Source organism: Lycium barbarum, chromosome 10, assembly GCF_019175385.1.
Source record: "Lycium barbarum isolate Lr01 chromosome 10, ASM1917538v2, whole genome shotgun sequence".
Classification (NCBI taxonomy): Eukaryota; Viridiplantae; Streptophyta; class Magnoliopsida; order Solanales; family Solanaceae; genus Lycium; species Lycium barbarum.
Window position 1 is genome coordinate 25,356,228 of NC_083346.1, and position 14,670 is coordinate 25,370,897.

General features: G+C 43.2%; 1 protein-coding gene across 1 annotated transcript; it reads right to left on the reverse strand.

The window, feature by feature from the left end:
- Positions 1 to 8,383: 8,383 nt before the first annotated feature.
- Positions 8,384 to 8,986, reverse strand: LOC132612861 (uncharacterized). The gene has a single exon (XM_060326940.1). The coding sequence runs from the start codon at positions 8,984 to 8,986 to the stop codon at positions 8,384 to 8,386; it is 603 nt and encodes a 200-aa protein (XP_060182923.1).
- Positions 8,987 to 14,670: the final 5,684 nt, after the last annotated feature.

Genomic DNA, 14,670 nt, shown 5'->3' on the forward strand with positions numbered 1-14,670 from the left:
TTTTATTTAGTAAAATAGAGAATGAAGAGAAAAAGCTCAAAAAATTGAGAAAAAAGATAAATACTAATGGAAGTCATAGAGAGGTGCCACAACACCTCGTTTATGCCTAACTTTATATTATATATCAATTATGCAGATATTTAGTATTTTATTACTGAATTGATTTTTCTAGCAGCTCATTTCACTTTGTTTTTCCTCTCCAAAAAAAATTCATTTGTCAAAGGTTTTGCAAGGTAACCAGTGAGCACATACTTTTATTCGTTTGCAAACAATTTATTCCTCTCACTGTTACTTGTTAGGCAAAAAGCTGGTAATTATTCTTAGCAATCACCAATACGGTATACTATAAAAGAGAAACAGTTAAATCTAAACCAAACATGTGCACTAGTAGCAATATTTTGGGAGAGAGATACAGGCAAAATACCCATAGTGCAAAAGTTCAAACTATCCACAGATGAACCATTTAGGTCTTGGGAATTTGGCCTTACGCTCAAGTTTATACAACTTTGTATACGGTAAAAATCGGATATATGTAAGATCGGTGAGATCGGGGGCCGAGGGCATGATCAAATGAGCACGAGTATGATCGGTCTTTTCTTCAGACCGGGGGATTGCACCGGATGTGGTTGATCCGAGAAAAGAGAAGTAACTCTGTTGATCCGGTGTCTCCGGATCAAACTCAGCATTGTCGTTAGTACGGTTTCTCCAAAGTCAAGTTCTCATGGTCGTTAGTCCGGTTTCTTCATGTCTGAAATAAATGTGGCTGTTGGTCTGGTTAACCAGTTGCAGAACTGCCACGCGTCAAGACCGTTCTGTCATTTTGTACTGACACCCGTACGGGTGTCAGACCGTACGGCCCTACCTTATCCTTTTAGGGTTTTCTCTATTCTAAAAGGGCTTTGTATTGTATGTAAGGCCCATGAGGCAAAACTATAAATAGAGGACATTTTCCTACTTTTAGGGGTTGGCTTTTTGAGATCCAGAACATTGTAATAGAAATTTATATTGAAGCTCTCTCTCTTCGATTTTAAGTCCGGATCTAGAGTGTTCTTTGGCTTTGTTTATCCACTCAATACAATATATTATCATATATACATATACATATATATATTTTGGCTTAATCACCAGATTGACATATACTTATTCAAGGCATTAACATATATATATATATTCTCACACATTACGGCATACGAAACTATACATACTTCACATCGACCCAAAGTAGGTTAAAATTTATCCACATATCTTATACCTCACTTACAAATTCAATTGTCACCTAATTTCGGGATAAACAGTTTAGCGCCCACCGTGGGGCTAGGATAATAGTGGTCTTTTAATCTTGGCTTCTACCTCATACCCGTTCAATTACAGAATCTTCTCCTAATTTCTATCAATAAACGTACAAATGGCGAGCAGCGGACAGTCTGGTCATGTTAACAACAACGAGATTGTGGCCGAAAATGAGAACAGTGGGTTACGGAACCTACCGGCTGATCCAATGGACCCAAACTCTGTTGATTCGAGGGAAGGCCTCAACCGGCAGAACACCATGAACCAGGAGAATGCCACCCAATCGGCCATTGATCCCTTAAATACTCATAATTCAGTTACTTTATCCCGGGCACAAGGCCGGAAAACACCGGATACCCCGGATGAGATTAACTTACGTTTAATTTTTGAAATGTTGCAGGAACAGGGAACCGCCATCGCCGAACAGGGAATCGCAATAGCTCAGCTGCAAAGTAAAAATGATAAAGCAGCCCCGGAAAGGTCAAAAGGCGCTGCCGAACTAAGAAGGGACGAAACACGGATAGTCGAGAGTAATGGATCGGGAGCCGGTTCATCCACCAAAGTTCTGAGAAAGCTCGAGACCTTGGAAAAACGGGTAGACTCAACTGAGAAGAGGGTGGAAACGTATAACTCTCGGGTGGATCAGATCCCGGGGGCTCCGCCAATCCTAAAGGGGCCGGATTCGAAGAGGTACATCCAAAGGCCTTTCCCTCCAAGTGCAGCCCCGAAGTTGATCCCGAAAAGGTTCAAAATGTCGGATATCCAGAAATATGACGGCACAACGGACCCACAGGAGCACGTGACTTCATATACCTGTGCATAAAAGGCAATGACGTCGAAGAGGATGAAGTTGAGTCCGTGTTTTTGAAACAGTTTGGGGAAACTCTATCGAAAGGAGCATTGACTTGGTACGACCATCTGCCCGAGCATTCAATCACTTCTTTCGAAATGCTCGCCGATGCGTTCATAAAAGCCTATGCTAGAGCTAAAAAGGTGCAGGCCCGGAAGGCGGACATTTTTCGTATAGCCCAAAGGGATGATGAGTTGTTACGTGAATTTTTCAACCGTTTCCAAAGGGAACGGATGGAGCTCCCTCCGGTTCCGGAGAAATGGGCTGCACAAGCTTTTACCAAAGGGCTTAATCCTTGGAGTTCGACGGCCTTATTCAAACTGAAAGAAAACTTGCTGGAATACGAGGCTGTGACCTGGGCAGATGTCCATAACAGATACAAATCAAAGATTCAGGTAGAGGATGACCAACTCAAACTTTCCCCGGGACCCATAAATATGAGTAAAAGCTCTGAGAGGTCGAGGAAAGATTACGAACCGGAGACGCGACCATCGAGGGAAAGATATCGGCCATACTCTCATTCGGAAAAGCAAAGATTCAGGTCGGAAAAATCAAGGGTTGGTCCCAGTCACTTTTCGAGCAGGGGCGATAAACGGGCCGAACGCCCGACAAACAGTCGAGGCCTCTCATTTAGGAGCGATACCGGAAGTTCGGCTAGCAATAAAGACTTGTCGAGGATATCGGAGTACAACTTTAACACCAACACTTCGGACCTCGTCTCGGCTATCGGCCGTATCACGGAGGCCAGATGGCCGAGACTGTTAAGATCAGACCCGGGTCAACGGGACTCGAGCGTGATATGTGAGTAACATGGAACCCATGGGCACAGAACTGAGGACTGTCGCCAACTAAGAGAGGAGGTGGCTCGCTTATTGAAGAATAGCCACCTTCGAGAATTTCTGAGTGAACGAGCTAAAAGCCACTACAAGGAAAGGGAATCTCACAAACGGACTGAACCGGTGGAACCTCAGCATATAATCAATATGATAATCGGGGGAACAGATGCTTCCCGAGGGCCGGTGATGAAACGAACAAAGGTTTTCATTATGCGTGAGAAGCGCAGTTGGATTTCGTACCTGAGGGTTCCATCTCCTTCAGCAATGAGGATGCAGAAGGCATCATTCAACCGCACAATGATGCGCTGGTAATTTCTATTCTTATTTTTAAATCACAAGTTAAACGTATTTTGATTGACCCAGGTAGCTCGGCCAACATCATCCGGTGGAGAGTGGTTGAACAGCTAAGGCTACTCGACCAGATTATACCGGTAGCCCAAGTACTCAGTGGGTTCAATATGGCAAGTGAAACCATGAAGTGGGAGATTTCTTTGCCGGTCAACATTGACGACACCATTCAGCAGACGGTGTTCTATGTCATCGAAGGAGATATAAAGTATAATGCTTTGCTTGGTAGACCGTGGATTCATAGCATGAGGGCGGTGCCATCAACGCTACATCAGCTGCTGAAATTCCCGACCCCGGAGGGGATAAAAAATATCCGACGTGAACAGCCCGCTGCAAGAGAGATGTTTGCGGTCGAGGAAATGCCACTCTTTCCCAAAAAATCGGATCTGAAAGATGTTGAGTCAGTTGGAGGCAAGGACACCCAATAACAACTAAAGGGTACGGGTTCGATAGCGGAGCAGAAGGGGTCGGACCCGGAGGATGAAGAGGATGATTTCGGCATACCCAGATCGTTCGTCTTACCGGATGATACGGATGCAACCAAATCTACCGTGAAGGAGCTGGAGCAATTCATCTTGTTCGAATATCTACCGGATAGAAAGGTATACCTGGGCACGGGGTTAACCTCGGAGCTCAGGAATAAGTTAATTAAATTTCTTCAAGCTAATGCCGATTGTTACGCGTGGTCCCATATAGATATGACAGGTGTGCTATCGGAAGTGACGACTCATAAGCTCAGCCTTGACGGGAGATTTCCCCCGGTGAAGCAGAAAAGGAGACCCACGGCAGAGCCGAAACACGCCTTCGTAAAAGATGAGGTAACAAAGATTTTAAAAATAGGCTCTATCCGGGAAGTACAATTCCCGGACTGGCTAGCTAACATAGTGGTGGTGCCGAAGAAAGTTAATAAATTTAGAATGTGTGTTGACTATAAGGATTTAAACAAAGCATGCCCAAAGGATTCATTGCCTCACATCGATAGAATGATCGATGCGAGACCGGGCATGAGATGTTAAGTTTTCTCGATGCTTACTTCGGGTACAACCAAATACGGATGCACCCAGAGGATCAAGAGAAAACATCCTTTATTACCCAGTACGGGACTTACTGTTATAATGCCATGCCCTTCGGATTAAAGAATGTCAGTGCAACTTACCAACGTCTAGTTAATGGGATGTTCAAAGACCAGATAGGGAAAACAATGGAAGTTTATATCGATAACATGGTAGTCAAGTTCCTGGAAACAGAGGACCATTTAAAACATTTGCAGGAAACCTTTGATGTACTCCGTAAATACAACATGAAGCTTAACCCGGAAAAATGTGCCTTCGGTGTCTGATTTGGCAAGTTCTTAGTTTTCATGGTGTCGAACCGGGGGATTGAAATCAGCCCGGACAAGATCAAAGCCATCGAGGATATTGAGGTGGTGAATAACGTCAAAGGAGTGCAGAGGCTCACCGGAAGGATAGCAGCGCTAAGCCGTTTCATTTCAAGGTCTTCGGATAAAAGTCACCGTTTATTCTCCTTATTAAGGAAGAAAAATGACTTCGTTTGGACACCGAAATGCCAAAGAGCCTTGCAGGAATTGAAAAGATACTTGTCCAGCCCGCTTCTGCTGCACACACCGAAGGCAGACGAGCAGTTGTTTCTCTACCTTACTGTATCCGAGGTAGTGGTAAGTAGTGTTTTGGTTCGAGAAGAATCAGGTATGCAATTTCCTATATATTATGTGAGTAGGACTTTAGGGGATGCAGAGACCCATTATCCCCACCTCAAAAAGTTAGCTTTGGCATTGGTAAGTGTTTCAAGAAAGCTCAAACCTTACTTTCTATGACATCCGATATGCGTAGTGACTACTTGTCCTCTAAAGAATGTCATGCATAAACCGGAATTGTCGGGTAGACTGACCAAATGGGTCGTAGAGATTAGCGGATATGATATCGAATATAAACCTAGGACGGCCATTAAGTCTCAAATCTTGGCCGATTTTGTGGCAGATTTTACCCCCGCTACGATCCCCGAAGTTTAGAAAGAGCTTCTGCTAACCTCGGGAAAGGCTTCAGGTATTTGGTCTTTACACACAGATGGGGCCTCGAACCTAAAAGGTTCCGGTCAAGGCATCGTCCTTAAAACCCCTACCGAGGATGCCATTAGACAGTCGATTATAACTATTAAATTGACTAACAATGAAGCCGAGTATGAGGCTATGATTGCAGGTTTGGAATTAGCTCGGAGTATGGGAGCCAAAATAATCGAAGCAAAATGCGACTCTCTCTTAGTCGTTAACCAAGTAAATGGCGTATTTGAGGTTAAGGATGAACGAATGCAACAGTATCTGGAGAAAACCCAAGTGATACTACACCGGTTTAAAGAGTGGACCGTGCAGCATGTACCCAGGGAGCAGAACAACGAAGCCGACGCATTGGCCAATTTGGTCTCTTCAGTCGAAGGGGAGGAAATCAACCCCGACACCATAGTGCAGTTGATGAATTCGGCGGTAGAAAACGGGCATGCTGAAATAAACACGATGGGTCTAACTTGGGATTGGCGCAACAAATACATCGACTACTTGCAAGATGGGAAGCTCCCAGGTGACCCAAAAGAATCACGGTCGCTGAGGACAAAAGCAACATGTTTCTGTTTCATAGACGGTCAATTGTATCGACGGTCTTTCTTCGGACCCCTGGCCAAGTGTTTGGGTCCCGAAGAAACCGATTATATGATGAGAGAAGTCCACGAGGGTACCTGCGGTAATCACTCCGGTGCAGACGCCTTAGTTCAAAAAATTATCAGAGCTGGTTATTACTGGAATCGGATGGAGGAGGGTTCGAAGAATTTTGTCCGGAAATGTGATGGGTGTCAAAGGCATGCCCCGATGATCTATCAACCCGGGGAGTTGCTACATCCGGTGATATCACATTGGCCTTTCATGAAGGGGGGAATGGACATTGTTGGTCCTTTGCCATAGGCACCAGGTAGGGCCCGTTTTATTTTGTTTATGACTGACTATTTCTACAAATGGGTTGAAATGCAGGCTTTCGAGAAGATTAGAGAAAAGGAGGTTATTGACTTTATATGGGACCACATTATTTGTCGTTTCGGCATCCCGACCGAAATAACTTGTGATAACGGCCCTCAGTTCTTTGGCAGCAAGGTCAATAATTTCCTCGAAGGGTTGAAGATCAAGAAAATTGTATCAACTGTGTATCCCCCAAGTGCAAACGGACAGGCGGAATCCACAAACAAAACAATAATTCAAAATCTAAAGAAAAGACTTGAAACATCGAAGCAACACTGGAGGGAAGTTCTACCGGAGATATTGTGGGCTTACAGAACCACATCAAAATCAAGCACTGGAGAAACGCCTTTCTCGTTGGTCTACTGGGCCGAAGCCCTCATCCCAGTAGAAGTTGGTGAACGGAGCCTCTGATGTACATACGACACCGGTGGGTCAAACGAGGAGGTCATGGCCATAAAACTCAACCTCACAGACGAACTTTGCGAAAATGTGTTGATCCGTATTGCAGTCCAGAAATAGAGAATGGAAAGGTACTACAACCGGAGGGCTAATTTTTGACATTTCCAAGTTGGGGACTTGGTGCTTCGGAAAGTTACTTTGAATACCAAGAATCCCGACGGAAAGTTGGGTCCGAACTGGGAAGGGCCGTACAAGATAACAGGAATAACGGGCAAAGGTCGTACCAGCTAGAATCCATGGCCGGACAACGGTTGCGCAATAACTGGAATGTGGCTCATTTGAAAAGATACTACAACTAAGGTATGGATGCCTACCCTTGTGATCATTTTTTGTTAATCCGTCTTCTTTTTACAGGGAGTCGAGTACCGGATGAAGTTAGGTCTGAAAACGCGTGTTGCACTCTTTTCCTTAGTACGGTTTTGTCTCGAAGTGGGTTTTCCAATAAGGTTTTTAATGAGGCAACAAGTACGTGTTACTTGATGAAAGTGAGGCTAAGTATCCGGGAACACGGGGTATACCCCTCGAGTGGGGACTTGATAGTGCTTACCCGATCATGCAGCTTGGATAAGCACTAGGGGACTATCATACCCACGTAGAGGCTTACCCCGGAAAATAGAAAATGAGCAGCTCAACGAAGCAGATGAACGCTGTTAGATACTACCCCGGAGAAGTCCTCGAAATTTTATATTTCTCACCTTTATCCAAACCCGGACCTTCTATATTAGGTTTCGATGTAAGGACCAAACGATCAGAATGAATCGTGTCTACTTAGTATTTGCTACGGAAAAAAACAGAAGGAAACGGACGAAGTCTTCATATCATGTACGTGCAAATACTTGCAATATAAAGAAGATTATAAAAAATTCAGTTTGGATGTGTCTTCTTATTAAACAACCTACACCGGGATTACTGCTGAAATTCGGCATCATTTTATCGAAACACCCTACACCAGGGATTACCGCTGAAATTCGGCATCATTTTATCGAAATACCCTACACCAGGAACTACCGTCGAAATTCAACAATGGCAACAAGGTCGCGTTGAACCAAGCCAAAATGTTTTAACACCCTCGAATGGGAACTGCCATATCAAAATTTGACAAGGCAGGGATTCAGGTGTCCGAACCTAATCTATGATAAGTAAGCGGTCATCGGCCCTAAAATGCCCAACATGATTTGGAGACGTCTGAATTCACAAAGCATAAATAAGTCCCACGGGAAAATCATTCAATCAAATCCTCGGATAAAAATGTACCGAACAGAGGGAAAAGCCAACACATAGGCACAGGACGGAAAAAATGATTCCGAGCCTTTGATTTGTTCTTTAACGAGATAAGCGATAAGTCAAAAGTCATAACAAGCATTCGGATAAAAGAATAAAGATACAATCAAAAGGAAAATGCACATTCCATATACGAAGGGTTTTATATCCGAACTTTCCACAATGTAAAGAAAAGCAAAAACAAGCCAAAAAGGCAAAAATAAAATAAAGGCTAGTGCGGGTCTTGATCTACCCGGTACGACTGGAGCCGGAGTTCTCAGAAATTGTTCGCTCGGAGTCCTCAGACTCAGGGTCGAGGGCTTACTTAGCCTCCTCCTCGATTGTTCTGGCTTCGAGTATCAGAGCCGGGAGGTCCCCTAATCCTTGTTGAGCTTGTTCAAGGGTAACCCTCCGGGACTTCCACCGTTCATATTCAACCGCAATCGTGGTACGAGCCTCAGCAGCCTCCACGTCCTTAAGAGACTCTTCTAAGTGGGCCTTATCTTTGGCCAATTTAGCCGCTAATTTTGATCTTTCTCCGTCGAGAATTTCTTGAACTTGAGTAGCCGACTCTAGCTCGGCCTTAAGAATGTCATTGGCCTCGGCTGCCTCCTCGAATTTGCGTTTGAGCTCGTCACAAATCCGGGCCCTATCCTCTTCTTTCTGATCAACTACCCTCAACTTCTCCTTGTCCTTAGCGTTCTCGGATTCAAGCAACTGATGCCTCTCTGCCATCTTCACAGCATCGGCCTTGACCGAATCAAGCTCACTTCGAAGTTGAGAGATAGTGGCCTCGAGTTCACCGAGCCTCGAAGAAAAATGGGCATTGTCTTGGCTAAGGTTGGCTTTATCCGCTTCCAGGAGCCGGTTCTTTTCAACCATTCCGACCAACTCGGCCTTCAAACGGAGGTTTTCGGCCTTCATTGCTTCGAGCTCGGGTTGAAGGTTGGACAGGGCCGGTTCAACTGGTCTTCTTTTTCTCGTAGAAGGTGCTGGAACTTCTCCGTTTTACGACCCTGGGCATCCAGCTGGCCCTTTAAGTCGTCGACCTCTTGCTGAGCATGGATAAAGGCCTCATTGACGAGCACAACACTCTGAAGAAGAAACAAATCAAGGTAAAGCTAGAGCTAAGGTTCACATTGAACTACGGAAAGATTGGATGATAAGCTTACCCGGTTGCCCGTGTGCATGCCCTCGTTAATAAGGCCCTGCCAGGGGACTCCGATCATCTTTCTCTTATCCGAGTTCGAAACGAGAGGCCTCAGATAACTTGCTACTCCAACCGGACGGGACAAAAAGCTGCAATCCTCAGGGACGGTGACCATGGCCGATCTTGTCCTTCTCGGTTCCACGCTAGGGGCCGGAAAGATACCTACTAAGCTATTCCTTGCACCAGTTTCGGTGGCCCGGCTAGCTGCCCTCGTGGCCCGAGGGATAGGGAGATGTCCGAAACCGGCAGCTTTCCCGGTTGCAGGTGGTGTGTTCGAGAACATGTCATCGAGGTTCTCCGACCTTGGAGCAGGAGAAGTTGGAACAGCCCTGGCGGTCTCGGTAGAAGCAGGTGCCTCGGATGTTGCAGCTCGGTCATCACAGGCCACTAGGCTGGTATCCATTGGAGCCTCGGTATCAGGGACCGACTCTGCTCTTGGTTTGGCTTCAGCAGCCGAAGCTAGCCCGAATCTTCTAGGCCTTTACAGGGGAGTCTCTTCAGATGAAGCGTCACCTGAAATGTCAACGAATTCAATTAACCTTAGAGGAGTAGGATAAAGAACTTCTTCCCCACTGTGTGCAAAGCCGGAGCGGAAGGTCCTTCCTCAGTTGTAGGAATGGGAGGATTGGTGGCTTCCTCCTCCGGAACAGAGGCGACGAAGGGGGCCACACCGACCCTTCGAATAAGAAATTCAGGCTCTGATTCATCTCTCAGGGTTGGAACAACACTCTTTGCCCCTTTCTTTGGTTTCTGCTCTTTGTCCCAGGGCTTTCTCCGCCTCTTATTAGCAGCAGCAATGAGCCGAGATATCCCTGCTGAATCGAATTCAGGAACCAGTGCAGCAAGCTCGACTGTTGGTCCCGGTTTCGGCTCCACCGAGCCCCTGGGTATACCTGAATACTGAAGGGGTTATAAAAGGAAAAAGGACAAGATACAATATGTACCAGATCAAAGAGAGTGTTACCGTGATTTTGAGCAACCCATTGGCCACGCGACAGGTCCCCCTATGTCCGTTGTTCGTGAGTGTGTTGCCGATAATTGCTCCAACCCATTCGGTCATGTTCCGGACGGCCGGAGGTATCCACGCCACAGCTGATACAAAAGAAAAAAGGGGGAGAAATCACGTGAATGCAAGGGAGTAAGTGTTGACAAAGCATGGAGGAAAAATGATTATTGACGGGAGAACTGAGAAACTTACACCTATCATTCCACCTCTCCGGAAAAGGCATGTACTCAGTCGAAATAATGTTTGCGGTCCTTACCCAGACATAACGTTCTAACCACCCTCGATCCCTGTCTTTGTCCATTTTGGAAAAAATCGGGTTCCGACCTCACTTGGCGAGCTTTATCATGCCCCCTCGGAATAGTCTTGGGGAATATAATCGGATGAAATGCGTCATCATGAGTTCCCTATTGACGTTGTTGGCCAATAACCGGAGGCAGGCCACGGTCCTCCATATAATCGGACCAATTTGGAACAGGGTCACATTGTACGTCCGGCACATCTCCAAAATAACCGGGTCAATTGCAGGGAAGAGCTTGAGCGTAAATGGATAGGTGTATACATACAAGAAGCCTTCTCTATGATCGGTGATAGATTCATCGGGCCCGGGGGCTAACACTTGCATCGAACAGTTATCCCATCCGCAGTCGACCTGGACCTAGTCAAGTTTATCCTCGGTAATAAACGAAGGATATCGCCTTACATCAAAACCTCTATTCTCTACCGGAGAAGGCTTCTCGATTTGAAATTCTTTGTTATAGTTGGGTTTGGACGGCACTATGTCCAAAGCGGTAGGTTCAACGAAGGTTTTTTCCTTGGGTTATGAGGTTGGCTCGTCTCCCTGAGAAGAAACCGAGGGAACATCCTGCGAAGTAGTTTCGGTGTTGGCAGACATTTGGAGAACGCGAAAAAGAAGATTTGAACGAGATGAGAGAGTCAAAATGCAGAAAAGAAAACAATGGAGGGAATGTAACAAGGATGGAAGAGGCAGTTGGATGCACAGTGACGAATGAAAAAAGGTTGCAAAAGTGCACTTTCGATCAAAATGGCAGATGAAGTTGGCAAGTTGATTTCTGAATGACCAAAGAAAAGAATTGGAGAAACAATCAAATGAGCAGAAAAATGAAATGAAGAAGTGAGAATGTTGAAGGAATAAAAATGGTAAAGTGAAGGGGTTAAGGGCCTTATATAGGCATGGGAACTGTAGCGGTTACAGAAAGTGGCCAATCGGGTGGCGCCACATGTCCCACAATTAATGAGACGTGATACGAGGCGACGTGCATTACGGCAGTTCCTGAGGTCGTCCATTTGGGACGAGACACGTGGCCGATAACAGAGAGACGTGACATAACTGTTCCCGCCAAAAATCAAAAGATAAGAACGAGCTTATGAAACCACCGGTTTTGTGACTTATACACTTCCCATTACTCCGGTAAAACTACGGTCCGGAAAGTGTAGGGACTATCTGTATACGGTAAAAATCGGATATATGCAAGACCGGTGAGACCGGGGGCCGAAGGTATGATCAAATGAGCACGAGTATGATCAGTATTTTCTTCAAACCGGGGGGATTACACCGGATGTGGCTGATCCGAGAAAAGAGAAGTAACTCTGTTGATCCGGTGTCTTCGGATCAAACTCAGCGTTGCCGTTAGTACGGTTTCTCCAAAGTCAAGTTCTCATGGTCGTTAGTTCGGTTTCTTCATGTCCAAAATGAACGTGGTCGTTGGTCCGGTTAACTAGTTGCAGAACTGCCACGCGTCAAGACCGTTCTGTCATTTTGTACTGACAACCGTACGGCCCTACCTTATCCTTTTAGGGTTTCTCTATTCTAAAAGGGCTTTGTATTGTATGTAAGGCCCATGAGGCAAAACTATAAATAGAAGGCATTTCCCTACTTTTAGGGGTTGGCTTTTTGAGATCCAGAACATTGTAATAGAAATTTATATTGAAGCTCTCTCTCTCTCTCGGATTTTTAGTCCGGATCTACAGTGTTCTTTGGCTTTGTTTATCCACTCAATACAATATATTATCATATATACATATACATACATACATACATACATACATACATATATATATATATACATATATATATATATATATATATATATATATATATATATATATATATATATATATATAGTCTCACACATTACAGCATACGAACCTATACAGACTTCACATCAACCCAAAGTAGGTTAAAATTTATCCACATATCCTATACTTCACTTACAAATTCAATTATCACCTAATTTCGGGTAAACAAACTTAATAAGTAACACTAAGATATTGACCATTTTGGACCAAATCATATCTGTGAAATTGCAAAACCTTCAATATTAACTCTGAGCATGTTCTAATGAGATTATGTCGAATCTTAGGGCCTCTTTGGGCATATAGCTCTTTACTTTTTTCAATTGATTTAAAAAGACTGTTTGATTGTATGTTATAGTCAACTTCTCACTCCAATTTGTGTTGAGCTTTTAGTTTGAATTACTAATTCTACCACTTTTTCAAGTAAAAAAACACTCGTACAAAAATTCAAACAATCTTTTTCAAGTAAATGCATGTCTAAGTAAAACTTCAATTTTAGTACCTTTTATCATCTTAACTTCAAATATAGTTTTTTTCGAATATCACCAAATCCAGGTCCAAACACGTACTTAAAGAATCTTAAGTTCGAGTCAATCCCTTCAATGGGGATCAAAATTCCATTTTCTAGATGATAAGAAAGCGTAAAACTGTAAAAAGGCCTATTCAATTTGTGGAATTCATCTGTAAAATTAGGCTAAAGCACGCTCGATAGCAAAAAGTAGGGGTGTTCACGGTTTGGTTAAAAATTGATCCAATCCGAAAACAAAATTAAACTGACTAAATAAACCGACATTTACTTGGGTTAGGTTTGGTTTGGTATTGAATTTTTAAAAATCGATAATATTTGGTTTGGTTTTGATTTTACTATAAGCAAACCGAACCGAACCAACAACATTTATACATATACAATATATTATTTTAAAAAATACTTTTAAATAATTTATATACTTTTTAAGCAAAAATTTATTTATCTTTAATAGGCTAATGAACTTTATACCTTTAGTCAATTTTAAAAAGAAATCCATGAATTTAAACTCATTTATTCAAAGAAACAACTGTATGAGATTTACCTAGATTTATTTTTTGTATTTCTTATAAATTTTATTCACTTAATTAAAATCATAAATCCTAAGACATTTTCTCCATAATGCAAAAAACTATAGCTATCACAATAAAAGGGTAATAACGGATTATAAGTTGGAAAAGGATAGAAAATTCTCTCCTAATTGTAGGAAAAGGAGAAATACCCTTAATTTTCTTAAAAACCGAGCCAAACCGACTACAACCAAACCGATGGATATGTATTATATTTGGTTTAGTTTGGCTTTAATAATTCTAAAAACCGACTAGACTGGTTTGGTTTTGGTTTTGGTTTTAACCCAAGACCGACTAAACCGACCCATGAACACCCCTAGCAAAAAGCTAGTGACTTCTTTCATGTCATTAACTTGAACTTGCACGAGGTATCATGGTGGGGCCTATCTTCTATTCGGTTCTTGGGTCCACATTGTGTCGATAGCCATTCAAATCACCTCCTCAAGCTTGCCTAACCTAATTGTGTGTGAGCAATCCATTGTGTCATGTTTTTAAGCTCGATAGCATCCTCTAAAAGAGTGAACAAATTATGTCTATTGTAGAGATTGTTCGGTTAGTAGATTTATTAAAAAGGATGTGATCTAGTTAGAAATTGTACTTTGCATTTTAACAGAACTAGTGTAGAGAAATGTGTTGAACTTACCGCAAGATTATGTGAACAAATACTGAAATAGTTATAGAAATGAAGACATAGACTGTTAAGGGCAGATCGGCGCTCAAAAGTATCTCATTTCATGGTTCGAACACGTGACTTAAGTCACACAAAGACAATTTTACCATTGTTCAAACTCTTGGAGAACAAATATAGCTGATTGTAGTATGAGGAAGTGTATAGAAAAACATGCTATAATAACATGATCAACAGAACGCAATTCATCAAAAACAACAGAGACAACTAACAAAGAGCTCATTGAACTTGAATCTAGAAGTCCTACATCTCTCCTTGGCTATCATCCCAACAGAAAGCAGATAAAGTCGGGAACCATCAATTACATTAAAAGCAGTAACAAGCCGAGTATTACGACTACAAGAGGAGCAGCAAAGCTGAACTTGCCCATTGCCTCGGAGTAAACAGCGAACTTTAATAATTTGGAATATGCCACAGCTGAACTCGGTATTAACAGGGTCTGGACAACCAACAATATTTTTGGAAGAAAATCTGCAGAAATTAGCATGTATGTGCAAATTTTCCACAACATAATA